This window comes from Protopterus annectens, chromosome 17.part0 (genome assembly GCF_019279795.1).
Source record: "Protopterus annectens isolate FY-2018-M chromosome 17.part0, PAN1.0, whole genome shotgun sequence".
In the NCBI taxonomy this organism is placed as follows: Eukaryota; Metazoa; Chordata; order Ceratodontiformes; family Protopteridae; genus Protopterus; species Protopterus annectens.
The window spans coordinates 810927604-810942217 of NC_056751.1; the positions used below are offsets into that span (position 1 = coordinate 810927604).

At 45.0% G+C, this 14614-nt stretch overlaps 1 protein-coding gene across 1 annotated transcript in view; it reads right to left on the minus strand.

Moving 5' to 3' along the window:
* EIF4G2 (eukaryotic translation initiation factor 4 gamma 2) overlaps window positions 1–14614 on the minus strand; it is a 1765983-nt gene that overhangs the window by 962498 nt on the left and 788871 nt on the right. The window contains exon 10 of the mRNA XM_044059276.1: window positions 5597–5724. Within this exon, the coding sequence (XP_043915211.1) occupies window positions 5597–5724 (128 nt within the window). The remainder of the gene's footprint in view (window positions 1–5596; window positions 5725–14614) is intronic.

Consider the following 14614-nt stretch of genomic DNA (forward strand, 5'->3'; position numbering starts at 1 on the left):
GTGCCACTTTGCTTGAACCCTGTAGCTTGCCGTTGTGGCTCCCCATTCTATGTCTGAAGCATCTGTATATGCATGAACTGGCTTGGGAGAGGTAGCTGCAGGGGAAGGCCCGGATTCAGCTGAACTTGCTGAATCCACCATTTTAACTGCCTGTAGACAGGGCAAGAGTGATTTCTTGCTCCAGTGGACACTGGTGCTGTGACCATACATTTTTTATTTTTAGATATCACTGTAGCTTTTGAATGTGCATTCTGGCCAGTGGTAGCATGGTAATGGTGGCTACCCTTAGACCCAAAGTCTGTAGGAACTGCCTTGCAGTTATTTGCTGGGTCTGCAGCAGGGCTCTGAAGTAGGAGGTCAGGAAGTTGACCTTGTCCTGGGGAAAAAAGGCTTTCATTGTCTGTTCTGATCTTGCAACTCAGAAATATTTTGTCTTGTTCTGGGGTCAAGGAGAATTTTGGGAGGTTGAGGGTGAACCCCAGTCTTTGTAGTAGGCACATGGTTAACTCTAGATGGCTTAAACAGGGTTTCCTTGCAGTCTGCTAGGATCAGGATGTCGTCCAGGTACGGGTAAATCTGGATCCCTTGTGTTCTGCAATAAACTATGGCAGGTGCCAGGTACTTTTGTCAACCCTCTGGGGGCAGTGGACAAACCAAAGGACAATGCAGTAAGTTGGAAGTGAGAGGAGTGTCAAGAAATTTTTTTTTTGTGGGAAGGTAGAATGGGTATGTGCAGATAGGCTTCTTTCAGCTCTAGTGCAGCCATGAAAGCCTGGGCTGGTATGAGAGGCAGTAAATTTGATAGGGACAACATTCTGAAGGTGGGCACTTAAGTTTAAGAAAGAAAGGTCTAGAATCTGTCTCCACGGTCCATCTTCTTTTGGAGACCAGAAATAGTTTTCAGTAGAAGCCCTTTCCTTCCTGCCCTGGAGGAACAGGCTCTATGGTGCCCAAGTTCAGAACATCTGTCAAAATCTGTGAAAGAGGCATCTCTGATTTTTAAGGGGGAAGGGGATACCCCTTAAGGGTGGCCTTTCTTTCCAGGAGAGAAAGCATCCTTTTTGAATGATAACCAGAGCATAATTGTCTGTGGTGATTGTTTTCCAAAAGGGGAAGCAGTGGGAGAGGCAGGCGATAAGGGGAAGGAGGGCAAGGCAGTCATGCATTGTTGGGGCCCCCTCTAACTTGAAAGGGCTGTCTAGAGGGGCGGCTGAGAGGTAGCTGGCCTGGAAGGGGTTTGTCTTATGGACCTTCAGAGTCTGGAAGGGGTAGGTCCAGCTGGGGAGGGTTTTTTTCCGACAAAGGTTGCTTGGTCAGGGTAATTTCTGTAATATTTAGGAATAGGACACCAGAAGATGCTTGATGTCTTGCAATTCCTTACTCTTTCTGCAGCTTTTTGAATAGGTCTGCTGACTTTACCAAACAAAAAATTAGGGTCCAGAGGGGCATCCAAGATTTTACACTTGAACTCTTCTGGTAAGTGTTGCAGACGAAGCCAAGAATATCTCCAGAGTACAATGGCAGATGCTGCAGGGCGTGCAGAGGCCTCTGCAGCATAATAACTGGATCTAATGGAGTGTCTGGCTACTTGGGCAGCCAGAGATTGATTGGAAGAAAGGTCAGATTTAGTGGGGCAGTCTGGAGTAGCAGCCAGCAGAGCAGTGGCTTGAGACCAGGTCCAGAGCATATCTGGTCATATGGCTTTGATAGCTGATGGCTCTAAAGGCCAATGTGGAAGAGGTGTAAACCTTCTTTCCAATTCTACCCATTGTTTTGCTGTCTATCTGTACGTAAGAGGGGCAGATGGAATGAGACTGTTTATCTAGTGAAATGAAAATCACAGCAGATCTGCCAGGGGAGGTTTGACTAGAAATTTCTGGTCATCAGGGGAGGTTTGACTAGAAATTTCTGGTCATCAGGCACCTTGTAGAAGGCCAGGTGGCTGAGACTCTAGTGTCTGATGCTGATGAAAAGGCAACCAAATAGGCAGGAATGACAGGTGGAAAGGCAGAAGGGCAGGGAGATTCCACTTGTAGTTCAAAATACCTTGAAGAGTATCAGACATTTGTGAGGTGTCCCATTTGAAGTACTCCATTTTGGTTATGGTCTCCCCAAAGGTGACATCCTCTGGAGGGGAGTCCCCTTCCATGGATTCTTCATCTGGGGAATAATACTCTTGAGAGACTATTTGGGAAGTGTAAGATATAGATTCATCTGAATATAACAGGTCTCTTGCTCTGCTTCCCTGTCTTGTGAGGTAGGTGGTGGAAGAGGCAGAGGCAGGCCTATGGCTGAGGAGGGGAAGAGTAAACGGAGAAGAAGCTAATGGCCTAAGGGCCACAAAGGCCTGCATCAAAAATTAGGTGAAGGACTGCCAGTCAGGTAGGCCTTTGGCAGGTGTAGTCAGATTTTTTTTTGTTTCTTTTTGACTGGGATAGACTTAAGCATAGGCCTGGAAATCGGATGCCTGGCTAAGGGTAGCTGATCAGGTGGATTTGTTTTTTTTGGAGGTAGGGGCATACCTTTTGGTAATGGTTTTTCCTGCCGGATCATAAAGTACCATTTTTCTACTACTAAGACCCAACGGTCTGAAGTGATGTGTTGCAATAGGGGAAGACAGCGAGGCGGGTTGAAACGGGGAGATGGTGGAGGGTATTTAGGAAGTCGCACATTGTTTGGTCCATCTGGAAAGGGCTGCCTGGGGGTAGATTGCGAGGGAGTAGTCCTAGGGGATGAGGGTTCCTAGCCCCTTTCCTATGCTTTGAGGAAGATGTGGAAGGAGCAGGTGCCCTCCTAACAAAGCTTGGTTTAGCAGGGTAGTTCCTGTAGAATTCATGAACTGGGGATACAAGTAGATGCTTCAAGTCCTGCAGTTCTTTGCCTTTTTCTTGCAAACTTTTGAATTTTTCAGCAAAATGCTTGCCAAAGGGGAACTTGTTTGTCCAGGGGAACACCCAGCATCTTGTTTTTGATTTCATTGGGGAGGGGTTGAAGTCGAAGCCAGGAGTACCTGCGCAAGACGCAGGCACATGCAGCTGATCTGGCTGAGGCTTCAGCAGCATCATAGCTGCATTTTATGGAATGCCTGGCAACCTGTGCTGTTAAAGAAAGCTTAGAGGCAACTTGGGACTTTGTAGGGGAATCAGAGAGCAATGCAGATGCCTGGGAAACTAGATCTAGAGCATACTTTACCATGCGAGTCTTACTTAATGGCCCTAAAGACCAGGGTGGAGAAAGTGTAGATCTTTTTTCCCCAGTCTGTCCATCACTTTACTGTCCTTATCTGGTGGCAATAGAGAAGAATGAATCTGCCTGGATTGCTTGTCTGGTGGCACCACAATGGTAGATGGGCCTGCTAGGGGAAGTTTGATGAGATATTTATAACAATCAGGAACCCTGGAGAACCTGTCTGCCCTTTTTGGTGCCAGTGGCTGGGATTTTGGGGTCTTGGAAGCGGAGGCAAAGGCATCCAAATATGCAGGAATCACAGGAGGAATAGCAAAAGGAGAGGGGGACTCCATCTGCAGAAGCTCAAAGTATCTCTTCTGCAGCTCAGTCATTTGGGTTGAGTCCCACTGAAAATATTCTCTCATTCTGGAGATTGTTTCTCCAAAAGTTACGTCTTCTGGTGGGGAGTCCCCTTCCAATGAGTCCTCATCTGGGGAGCAGTAATCTAGGGGAGAGACCAACTGGGAGGCATAAGTGAGAGATTCAGAGGAAGGAGAATCTTCCTCCAGTCTGTGGAGGTGTTATGAAGCTAGCAGATGCAGGCCTGGGATTTAAAAGTTGGCAGGGCAGGAGTATGTGAGGCAGTAGGCCACAAGGCTATAAAGGCAAGAAATAATGACTGGGAAAATGCCTTCCAGTCAGGCTGATCTTCTGCTGGGGGGAGATACATGCCTAGTCTTTTGTTTTCTTTTGAGAGAAGGAGTCTTAAGTAGTCCGAGAGGCTAAAGGCCTGGTATCAGACGTCAGGCCTGGGGTTGTAGTGGCTTCCTTGGAAGCATGCAATGATGGCCATATGGGCAAGCTAGGTTCCCCCTCAACATAGGCAGAGACTGAGACAAACGTCTCAGAAACCTCTGCGGGCGGACATGCTGGCTGGAGAAGAAAGGGCAGCTTCCGAAATGGTACCCGCCCAAAGTCTCCAGTCTTATCAGACGTTCCTCAGCCCCTAGACTAGGAGCTGGTGGGATGTCCGAAGTCAGAGGTGCAGTGTCAGGCATAGAGACCGTGGCTTTCATTTTAGGCGGCTCCACTTGGATGGCAGATTTGGAATCCAAAGATGGCAAGGCGCTTTAGGCGTTGGATTTCTACAGGATGAGGGCTGCCAGACAACTGCGCCAGGTCTTAGGGACGAACGACTGGCAGACTTTACATGCTGTATGGTCATGGGACGGCCCCAAGCAAAACAAGCTTAGGTAATGTGCATCTTTATGCAGAATTTGCCTACCACACTTACATTTTCCCTTCCTAGAGGACAAAGAAAGAATCAGCTAAAAGACAAACAGCAACCTAAGCTAAGCCAAAAAATAAGAAACGATTCCCTAATGAGGTACTTATCTTTAACGTAGTCAGGAGTGCAAAGCGAGCAAGCTGACGTCCGACTATGGCAGATAAGTTCTGAGGTCTGTGCATGTGGAGGTTACATTTATGGCCCACAGTTTATGGCCCCAGGGTGTGCCGTCCCGCGCCCCTTACAGCAGCCAGGCTAAGCTTTTGTATAAAAGCAGATGTTTGGGTTGCCTGAGGCAAAGGATCCCAACATGAGAGCAGAAGAATATAGAGGATTACTTCTCTTCAACCTGTTCGCTTTCTGAAGAAATTTGGAGATTAATGGGGTTGGGGGAAAGGCACACTGGGATGCTAATCGTGAGTGAGCATCCCTCGGGGACTCCCCTCGTGAGGGGATCAGGGCAAAGTAGCTGCTGCATTTGTTGCTCAGAGGGGACACTAACATCGCAGCAAGCCTAGCCTCACTTGCAGAATGAGTCTTCCGCCACTTTCTGCTTGAGGGACCAATCATGAAGCATAATGGATCTGCTCAAGTTATCTGCTATGAAGTTGGACTTCCCGGAATGTGCTTTGCTATCAGAAAATGGTTGGATGAAGTTACCCACTGCCACACTGAGCACCTCTCGACACGAGTATGATCTTGTTCCCCCTTGTTGATGTACCAGACTACCAACAGGTTGTCTGATTGAATCGCAACTGTTCAGCAAGGGACAGCATTCTGAAAGGCTTACAAACGTTAGTAGCACTGCTCTCATCCCCAGGACATTTATGTGCAACATGGCCTCTTGAACAGACCACGTGCCTTTGACTGTTCTTCCCAAACAATGCCCTCCCTTCACCCTGTCTGGGAAGTATCCAAAATCACTGTGACCCTGGGAAGCAGGGAGACAAAGGGATGATCTTGCAAGTGTTAGTAATCCTTATCGTGGCTGAAATGGGTTGATGGAAACAACCACTGTAACATGAGAAGCCACTGTAATACTCCTAGAATCTCATTAGTGAATCCATTACTATTGCGGCTGCCACAGAACCCAAGGCCTGAAGTACTGTTCAAGTAGATATCCCTGAATTGTGTACTAACGTTCTGACTTGATCTCTTATCGTCACCACTCTTGAAAACGGAAGGTGTGCTACCATCTCGATTCTGTGTGTGCACTTCTATAAAGTCCAACTCTTGAGAGGGGTCTAGGTTTGACTTTTTGCAATTTACTGTAATACCAAAAGAACAATATGTTTGAAAAACCATGTCTTTTGCTGGAAGGAGTATATGCCTGGTCAGGACGGTGATGAGCCAGTCTACATATGAAAACACCAGGAATCCTTGCCGTCTCAAGTGAGCCGCTACTACTGCCATATATTTGGTGAACACTCTGGGGGGCTGTAGTGATGCCAAACAGCAGTACTCTGAACTTGTAGTAACTAGCTCTCAGCCAGAAGCATAAAGGACTTCTGGATCGCCTGTCCATTTTTATACAGTAGTATACATCCTGAAGGTCTATACAGCACAGCCAATAGTCCCTTCCCAATAGTGGGAGGATGGACTGAACAGTGACCATCCAGAACTTGCTCCGCTGAACTGACTTGTTTAATCTGCAGAGATCCAGTATTGGTCTCCAGTCCCCTATTTTTGGTACTAAAAAAAAAGAACCCTCAGTAAGAACTGGATCCTCTCTGGTGTGGTGGGACTTCCAACAACTCCTATCTAGCAGCTTTTGTATCTGTACTGCTTCTTGCTCCCTTTGACTGGGTGGATCAAGGAGTTTTTTGTTTTAGGCCATTAGAGTGGAAAACTGTATACAATGATATTACCCTCTGCACCCATTTGTCGTTTATTTTCAGCCAGGATCTCTGGTGCAGGGATAGTCTATCCCCGACTGCCTCCAGAGAAATCAATCGGTCCATTCAGGAGCACTGAAAGGGTCTTCCTAGGAATACATCTCTGGACCCTTGATTCTCTGCAGCTTCCCTGCTGGCAGGATTTAAAAGCCATCAGGTACACAAGACTCCTCAGATGAGGGATTGCAGGACTTCCAGTCACACCTCTACTTCAAGATCTCAAGGATGTTCCACAAGGAAACAGTCAGAGGGTGACTGAGAAGATCACTTACCTTCATCAACATCAATGTCTTCAGTGATGAGACTTCTCCATGGAGTCCAGGTGTTTCCTCATGCACCACGTCTTCCAAGAAACCTCCTTTGTGGGGTGTTCTAGGTGGTACCGGAGGAGGGGGAACCCGGAAGGGTAGCAAACCTGCTGTTCCTGAGAGGGGTCCGGTCAAGACACTTGAGGCAAGGTCTGCAAAAGGTACAGGAATGCAGATCTGACTGGGCAAAATGTCTGAACTGAAGAACGAAGCACCACTACCTCTAGAGCCTCAAAAGCTAACCTGTCCCTGAGAAATGAAAGAATCCCAACCCGAAAGACTTTTCTCTGGTCTCGATCTCCTCAAATCCAGGTGACAGCAGTCTCAAAGCCAATGTTGGGGCCAGGCTGATCCAGAACAAAATTCCCAGGATGGGGGAGGCTCTGAGAACTTCGGCACCGAACCTACCCTCTCAGATCTGACCGGGCCGCCAAGACATCAAGAGGTCCCCGGCTGAGACTGAGTCGAGGAATTCAGAACAGGAGTCTTAGGTTCATAGGTAGGTACTAGGCTATCTGCCCAAGAACCTACGTAAGCCAAGCCAAGCCAACAAGGTTCCCCAATAAAGTTATTTTCCTGTGCCACTGTCAAGCAGAGAGACAGAAGTGATCACCGGGGTGAATTTCCTATTTCCCATCTACTCGTCAAGATTTTTCTTGAAGAGTGCTAATGAAGAACTTTGCTTGACATAGATGGGTAGCCTGTTCCAGAGTATGGGAAGTGTCTGGGACAGGAATCTTATCCCTCCAGTATGTCCTGTTTATTGTGGTGACAAGGTTTAGGTCCCTAGAGCGTGTAGCTTGGAGGGATTGGGATTTCTTTAGGTGTAGCATGTCTAACAGCTCTGGGTTTGACGTAGCTTGATATGTTAGGCAGAGATCACATCGGAGTACGTGATATGCTACGGAGTAAAGCTGGAGTTTTTTGAGATGGTCAGTGTAGAGCATTTGAGGCCAGTAATCCTCTTTGTGAGGTACTTCTGTGGCCTTTCCAGCTGCTGCAGATGTCTTGTGAGGCACATTCCAAAAGGGGTGTTGTACTCTATAATGGGTCTAAGGAGTGTCGAGTACAACTGAATAATGACCTCTTTTTTTCCTGGATGAGAACCCTTTTATGATGTGTGCCACGTAGGACTTTCTGACTACTGTGGCAATGTGACTATCAAAGGAGCGACTACTGTCCACCTGGGTCCCAAGGTCTCTTATCACACATTCGGTGTTAAGCAGATTGCTGCCTATGTGGTAGTTCATGGGTCCTGAGTTTTTACCAAAGGGGATGACACTGCACTTTCTGGCACTGAGCTTGAGGCCATGGCTCTAACACCAGGCATCTGTCTCAGTGAGGCCCTTCTGTAGGATGTCCACATCATTTGGGGACTTTACTATGGCTCCTAGTTTGCAGTCATCTGCAAACTTCGTTAGCCAGAGACCTTCTGTGTTAGCATGTACTTCAGAAAAGAAGATACCAAAAAGGTGAGGTCCCAGGACTGAACCCTGTGGTACTCCATTTGTTACTGGTTTGAGGTCAGATTTGGAGTCTGCAACTTTTACAGTGTGGGTTTCGTCAGTGAGCCAATTGGCAACCCATCTTGTAACGTAGGGATTTATATCTAGTTTAGTGAGCTTAGCTATAATTCCAGAATGGGGGATGGTGTCGAAAGCCCTGGCGAGGTCAAGATAGGCTGTGTGAACCAGCTTACCCTCATCTACGGCTTTGGTGACTGCCTCAAAGAAGTCGATCAGGTTAAGGAGGCATGATCTACCTTTCACAAACCCGAACTGGGTGGGATCCAGAGTTTGGAGGTGACCAATGTTTTTGTTTATGAGTTCCATGATGATACGTTCCATGGTCTTGCTGCCCAGGCTCATAAGGGCTAATAGGGCGATAGTTCCCGGTATCAGTGGAGGCTCCCTCTTTGTGGAGTGGGATAACTGTTGCTGTGTGCCATTCAGTGGGCACAAAGCCTGATGTGAGGCTATTATAGAACATGGTGCTTAAGCGGGGAGCCAGTTCATGTAAAATGCAGCCTGAGATGTTGTCCGGTCCCATGGATGCTGTGTATTTGGCTTTAGAGTGTGCAGCTTTTACCTGCATAGTTGTGATTACAGGGACTCTGCATTCTTCCTGTATAGATATGGGCCCTTTAAAGGGTGGGGGGGGGGGGGGTAAAGTTAGCACTGAACCTATCTGCCAGGATGTTGGCAATATCACTTGGTTCAGTAATTTTCGTGCTGTTGTGCTGTAACTCAGAGTAGATCTGGGTGTTGCCATCGAGATTCTTGACATAGCTGTAGAATGCTTTGTGATTGTCCTTAGAATTAGTGGCAATTCTGTTTTCATAGCCAGCTTTGGAGGATCTTATAAGGGATCTCAGCTTCTTACTGAGGCTGACCAGGGAGCTCCTCCACTCATGGGATTTTACTCTCTTTTGCAAAAGCTTCTAACTTCTGTTGTACAGTTTATGGCAGGGGACCACCAGATTGGCTTCCTTTTGTTGGAGGATAGCGTCTTGGTTCTGTTTGGGATAGCACGATCCATGCACTCGTGTTAAGTGCTTATAGAGTGCATTTGTGTAGGATTCAGCAGTTGTAACTGTATTGTCCATCTGCATGGGTGTCATGAAGTTCACCACTTCTGTATTAAGAAGCACAAAGTTGGCTTTGGAGAAATTTTATACCGTGGTTTCTTTAATGGGGGGGTGGAGCGGGATGTGGATATCAACGGTGATTAGCTTATGGTTGGATTGGACCAACGAGGAGTTGACTTCAGGTGTGGAACACCGGTCAGTCACGCTGGTAATGACTAGGTCTAGGATATTGTTGCCCCTGGTGGGGGTGTGGATAAGTTGATCCAGGCCATTGGAGTTTATGAATTCCAGAAAGCGTTGAGCTAAGCAGTTGGTACACGAGTAGTTTTCCCAGTTAATGGTTGGGTAGTTGAAGTCGCCCATTATTAGGGTGTTTGGTTGAACCCTAATATTTTCCAGTACATCAAGAAAAGAGAAATGGGAATCCTGGGACATGGTGGGGGATCTGTAGCAAGCTACAATTTGGAGTGCAGTTTTGCCCAGAGTTAGTTGCACTTGGATAACCTCGAATGCATTATGCTGAGCAACTAGCCTGGAGGTATGGATATCCATAATGAATATGGACACACCTCCGCCTTTGGTGTTTCGGTCCAGGTTACATGGCCGAAAAGTGTGGTATGAGTTATAGCCTGGTAGTGCATGGGTGCTCTCTGGAGCCTTGAACCAGGTCTCAGTCACTGCACAGATATTGATGTTCCCCATTTTTAAGGAGTGCCTTGAGTGAGTGCATTTTCAAATTTAGACTTAGAATGGTGGTCTGTAGGATGACGATGGTGATCAAGAAGAGGAGTGTGAAAGCAGTGCCAAGGATTAAATGGTGGAAGTTAAAAAAGGGTGATTGTGAGGTGGAGTTCAGGGAAGAGTTAAGACAGGTACTGGGTGGCAGTGAAGTGTTACCAAATAGCTGGGTAACTACAGCAGAGCTAGTAAGGGAGACTGCTAGAAAGGTGCTTGGTGTGACATCTAGACAGAAGGAGGAAGACAAGGAGACCTGGTGTTGCAATGAGGAAGTACAGGAGAGTATACAGAGGAAGAGGTTGGCGAAGAAGTGGGATTGTCAAAGTGATGATGAAAGTACACATGAGTATAAGGAGATGAGGTGCGTGGCAAAGAGAGAGGTGGGGAAGGCTAAGGATAAGGCATATGGAGAGTTGTACGAGAGACTGGACACTAAAGAGGGCGAAAAGGACCTGTACCGATTGGCTAGACAGAGGGACAGAGCTAGGAAAGATGTGCAGCAGGTAAGGGTGACAAAGGATAGTGAGGGAAACGTACTCACAAATGGGGAGAGTGTGTTGAGTAGATGGAAAAAGTACTTTGAAGGGCTGATGAATGAAGAGAATGAGAGAGAGAGAAGGTTGGATGATGTGGGGATAGTGAATCAGGAAGTGAAACAGATTAGCAAGGAAGAAGTAAGGACAGCTCTGAAGAGGATGAAGAATGGAAAGGCTGTTGGCCCAGATGACATACTAGTGGAAGCATGGAGGTGCTTAGGAGAAATGGCAGTGGAATTTTTAACAAGATTGTTTAATGAAAGTTTGGAAAGTCAGAGGATGCCTGAGGAGTGGAGAAAGTGTTTTGGTACCCAACTTTAAGAATAAAGGTGATGTGCAGAGCTGCAGTAACTACAGAGGGGTAAAATTGATCAGTCACAGCCTGAAGTTATGGGAAAGAGTAGCGGAAGCTACATTATGAAGGGAGGTGATTATTAGTGATCAGCAGTATGGTATCATACCAGGAAAGAGCACTACAGATGTACTGTTTGCTCTGAGAGAGTGGTGTTGGAGAAATACAGAGAAGGTCAGAAGGAGTTGCACTGTGTCTTTGTGGACTTAGAGAAAGCATATGACAGAGTGTCTAGAGAGGAGTTGTGGTATTGTATGAGGAAGTCGGGAGTGGCAAAGAAGTATGTAAGAGTGGGACAGGATATGTACGAGGGTAGTGTGACATTTGTGAGGACTGTGGTGGGAGTGCCAGATACGTTTAAGGTGGAGTTAGGATTAAATCAAGGATCAGCTCTGAGCACTTTCTTATTTGCAGTGGTGATGGACAGGTTGACAGATGAGATCAGAAAGGAGAGCCCTGTGGACTATGATGTTTGCAGATGACATTGTGATAGTAGTGAGTAGGGACCAGGTTGAGGAGATCCTGGAGAGGTGGAGATATGCTTTGGAGAGGAATGAGGGTCAGCAGGGCTAAAACAGAATATATGTGTATAAATGAGAGGGAGGGTAGAGGAATGGTGAGGATGCAGGGAGTAGAGTTTGTAAAGGTGGATGAGTTTAAGTACTTGGGATCAACAGTTCAGAGTAATGGTGAGTGTGGAAGAGAGGTGAAGAAGAGAGTACAGGCAGGGTGGAATTGGAATGGGTGGAGAAGAGTGTCAGGAGTGATTTGTGACAGATGGGTACCAAAAAGAGTGAAAGGGAAGGTCTACAAGAGGATAGTGAGACCAGCTTATGTTAGATGGGTTGGAGACAGTGACATTGACCAAAATGCAGGAGTCAGAGCTGGGTGTGGTAGAGATAAAGATGTTAAGATTTGCACTGGGTGTGAGACTAGGATGGACAGGATTAGGAATCAGTATATTAGAGGGTCAGCTCAGATTGGAGAGTTTGAAGACAAAGCAAGAGAGGCGAGATTGCGTTGGTTTGGACATGTGCCGAGGAGGGATACTGGGTATAATGGGAAAAGGATGCCAAGGATGGAGCTGCCAGATAAGAGAAAAAGAGGAAGGCCTAAGACAAGGTTTATGGATGTGGTGAGAGGATATGCACGTGGTTGGTGTGAAAGAGCATGATGCAGAGGACAGGAAGAAAGGGAAACAGATTATCTGCTGTGGCGACCTCTAATGGAAACAGCCGAAAGATGATGATGAGACGTCTAGCATTGAGTAGCATTACCCTTAGATTTTGCTTGCCTGTTCCTGTTATGGTGGTGAATTTGTCATTTGAACCTTGCCTAAAAAAGGCACTATAGGGGTGGCATCAAGATAAAAGGTCCCCTGCACGTAGGCAAATGCCAGGCTCCACACAGAAGAGTACAAAAAACAAAGAGCCAGCACAATTGACTTCAAAATTACTTTGTATTCATAAATACATACAGCAAACAGACCGGTTTCGGCTGGATAAACACAACCTTCCTCAGTGTAAGAAACACAAACAAATAGTATGCTGTTTAAATAATATAAGGCCATTTCCCATTGGTAGAATACTCATAAATATTCATTAAGCCCTGGTGGGAATAAACCCCCTAACTTGATGATCCACTTTCTTTCTTTATTATTTAGAATATTATGCCATTCAGTTTTATTTAGTCGATTACCATGAATTACATCAATCACCATGAAATTGAACTGTGCAGTGGGATGCAATAAGTAATGTTTATATAAAGCATTTGTCATTTTTTTATGTTTGATGTTACTTATATGTTCCGAAATCCGTGATCTTAATGGACGAGACGTCTGTCCTATGTAGAAAGCTCCACATTGGCAAGTAGCAAGGTAGACAACCCAATCATTGCTACAGTTGGCAAAAAAGCCTATATCATAAACCCTGGAGCAATTTCTACTAGAAAAAGCCTTAGCTGTAGTCACAAATCTACAATTCGAGCAGTGGCCACATGGAAAACATCCATATAAGGCTTTGCCTGACAGTGTGGTCTGTTTGTGTATGGGGATTTTAGTGTCACAGTGCTTATAATGATTGAAATAGGATTTCAGATTTTTTCCATTCCTATATGAGAAAATACATCTGTTTGGAATAAAATTAGCAATATTATTATCAGATTGAAGAATGTTCCAATTCCTATGAACACTGTCCAAAAGACAATTGGTGTTACGAGCATAGGTAGTGACAAATCTTAATGTAGTACATGCAACAGCAGTTTTATCTTTATATTGAAGTAATTCAGACCTATCCATGTTATGTACCTGATTTTTAGCCATTGCAATGTTGCCAACCTGGTAGCCTCGTTGTATGAATCTGTCCGTTAGATCTCTCTCATTGATCCACATTCTTCATTTTATTCCACACACCACTAAATTTGAGTTTTGTGGTGGTAGCACTCGTATTTTTTGAAAGGTTTTTGTGGTCTTGGCGTTTCGCCGCTTTTTGAGTGCTGTGTCATTGAGTATTTCCTTCAGTTTGGTTTGCAGCTTGCTGAGGTACGGGCGCATTTGTACAACTCAGGACTTTTTGATTAAATCAGCATTCAGCGTATTTGGGACAAGGATTATATGCAGGTACAAGTGCAAGCATTTACTGTGGAATTTATAATGATTGAACTTTCGTTGGGATGCGATACTCTATTTTTTCTTTTTTTCGGCTCGATGGAGATGACGCTCGCTTAATGCTGGGACTGTTTGTATTTCATACACTCTTTTTTGAGGAACGGGACAGTACTAATTCACTATTGTCCTTTGTGGGGGACATGTTTCGTGTCTTTTGTTAACTGTATATGCTGTATTTAGCATTTAGCGCATCTGGGACAAGGACTATACACCAGTACAAGTGGAAGCATTTGGGGTGCTACTGTGGAATTTTTAACAACTGAACTCTCGTCTGGCTGCAACACTCCATTTTTCTTTTTTTGGTTTGATGGTGATGATGCTCGTATACTGCTGAAACTATTGGTGGTTTAGACATTTTATATACTTTGTTAGGATCGGGACATTACCTAATCATAGTTGTCCTCTAAGGGGGATATGTTTTCTGTTTTTTTGTTAACTGTTTATACAGTATTTAGTATTTTCTGAAATGTGTTGACTGCGGGGGTTATTCATAGCAGTTCACATGCTTTTTTAATAGACAGGTTGTTTGAAATACTATGGGCAAAAAAATCTTTTTTGCCATTTAATATTATAAATAACTTCATATACATGGGTTTGATTTTCCTGTCTAGCGACCGGGAGATTCATTATTTTTATATTTTGACACTATACAATTCTCTTGAAGTTTCTTTATAATATGTCCGGATGTCTGAACTGTCACTTGATCTATAGTATCAAGAATTTATACAATTTTGGATTTTTTTCTGTTACGGGATATAATATGGGCCTTTTCTTTATGAACATTTTCCTGGTGTGACTTGGCTTTTGACTAAAACTGGGAGCCATCTTGAGTTCTTCAGCAGTTGTATTTTGAACAATTCTATTAATACCTATTGGTATTTACTTTGTAATTACCAAGTTATATATTTACATTTTTGGATCTCCAATTCTTCCAAGTATGTATGTTTATCATATATGTAACTTTTTCAGATTCTATGTCTAAGTTAATGCATATTTTATAGTTTATACATGATATATGTGGTCCCTTCTTTTTAGTAAGGATTATCTACAAATGGAAAGTTATGATGTTCTTGATAT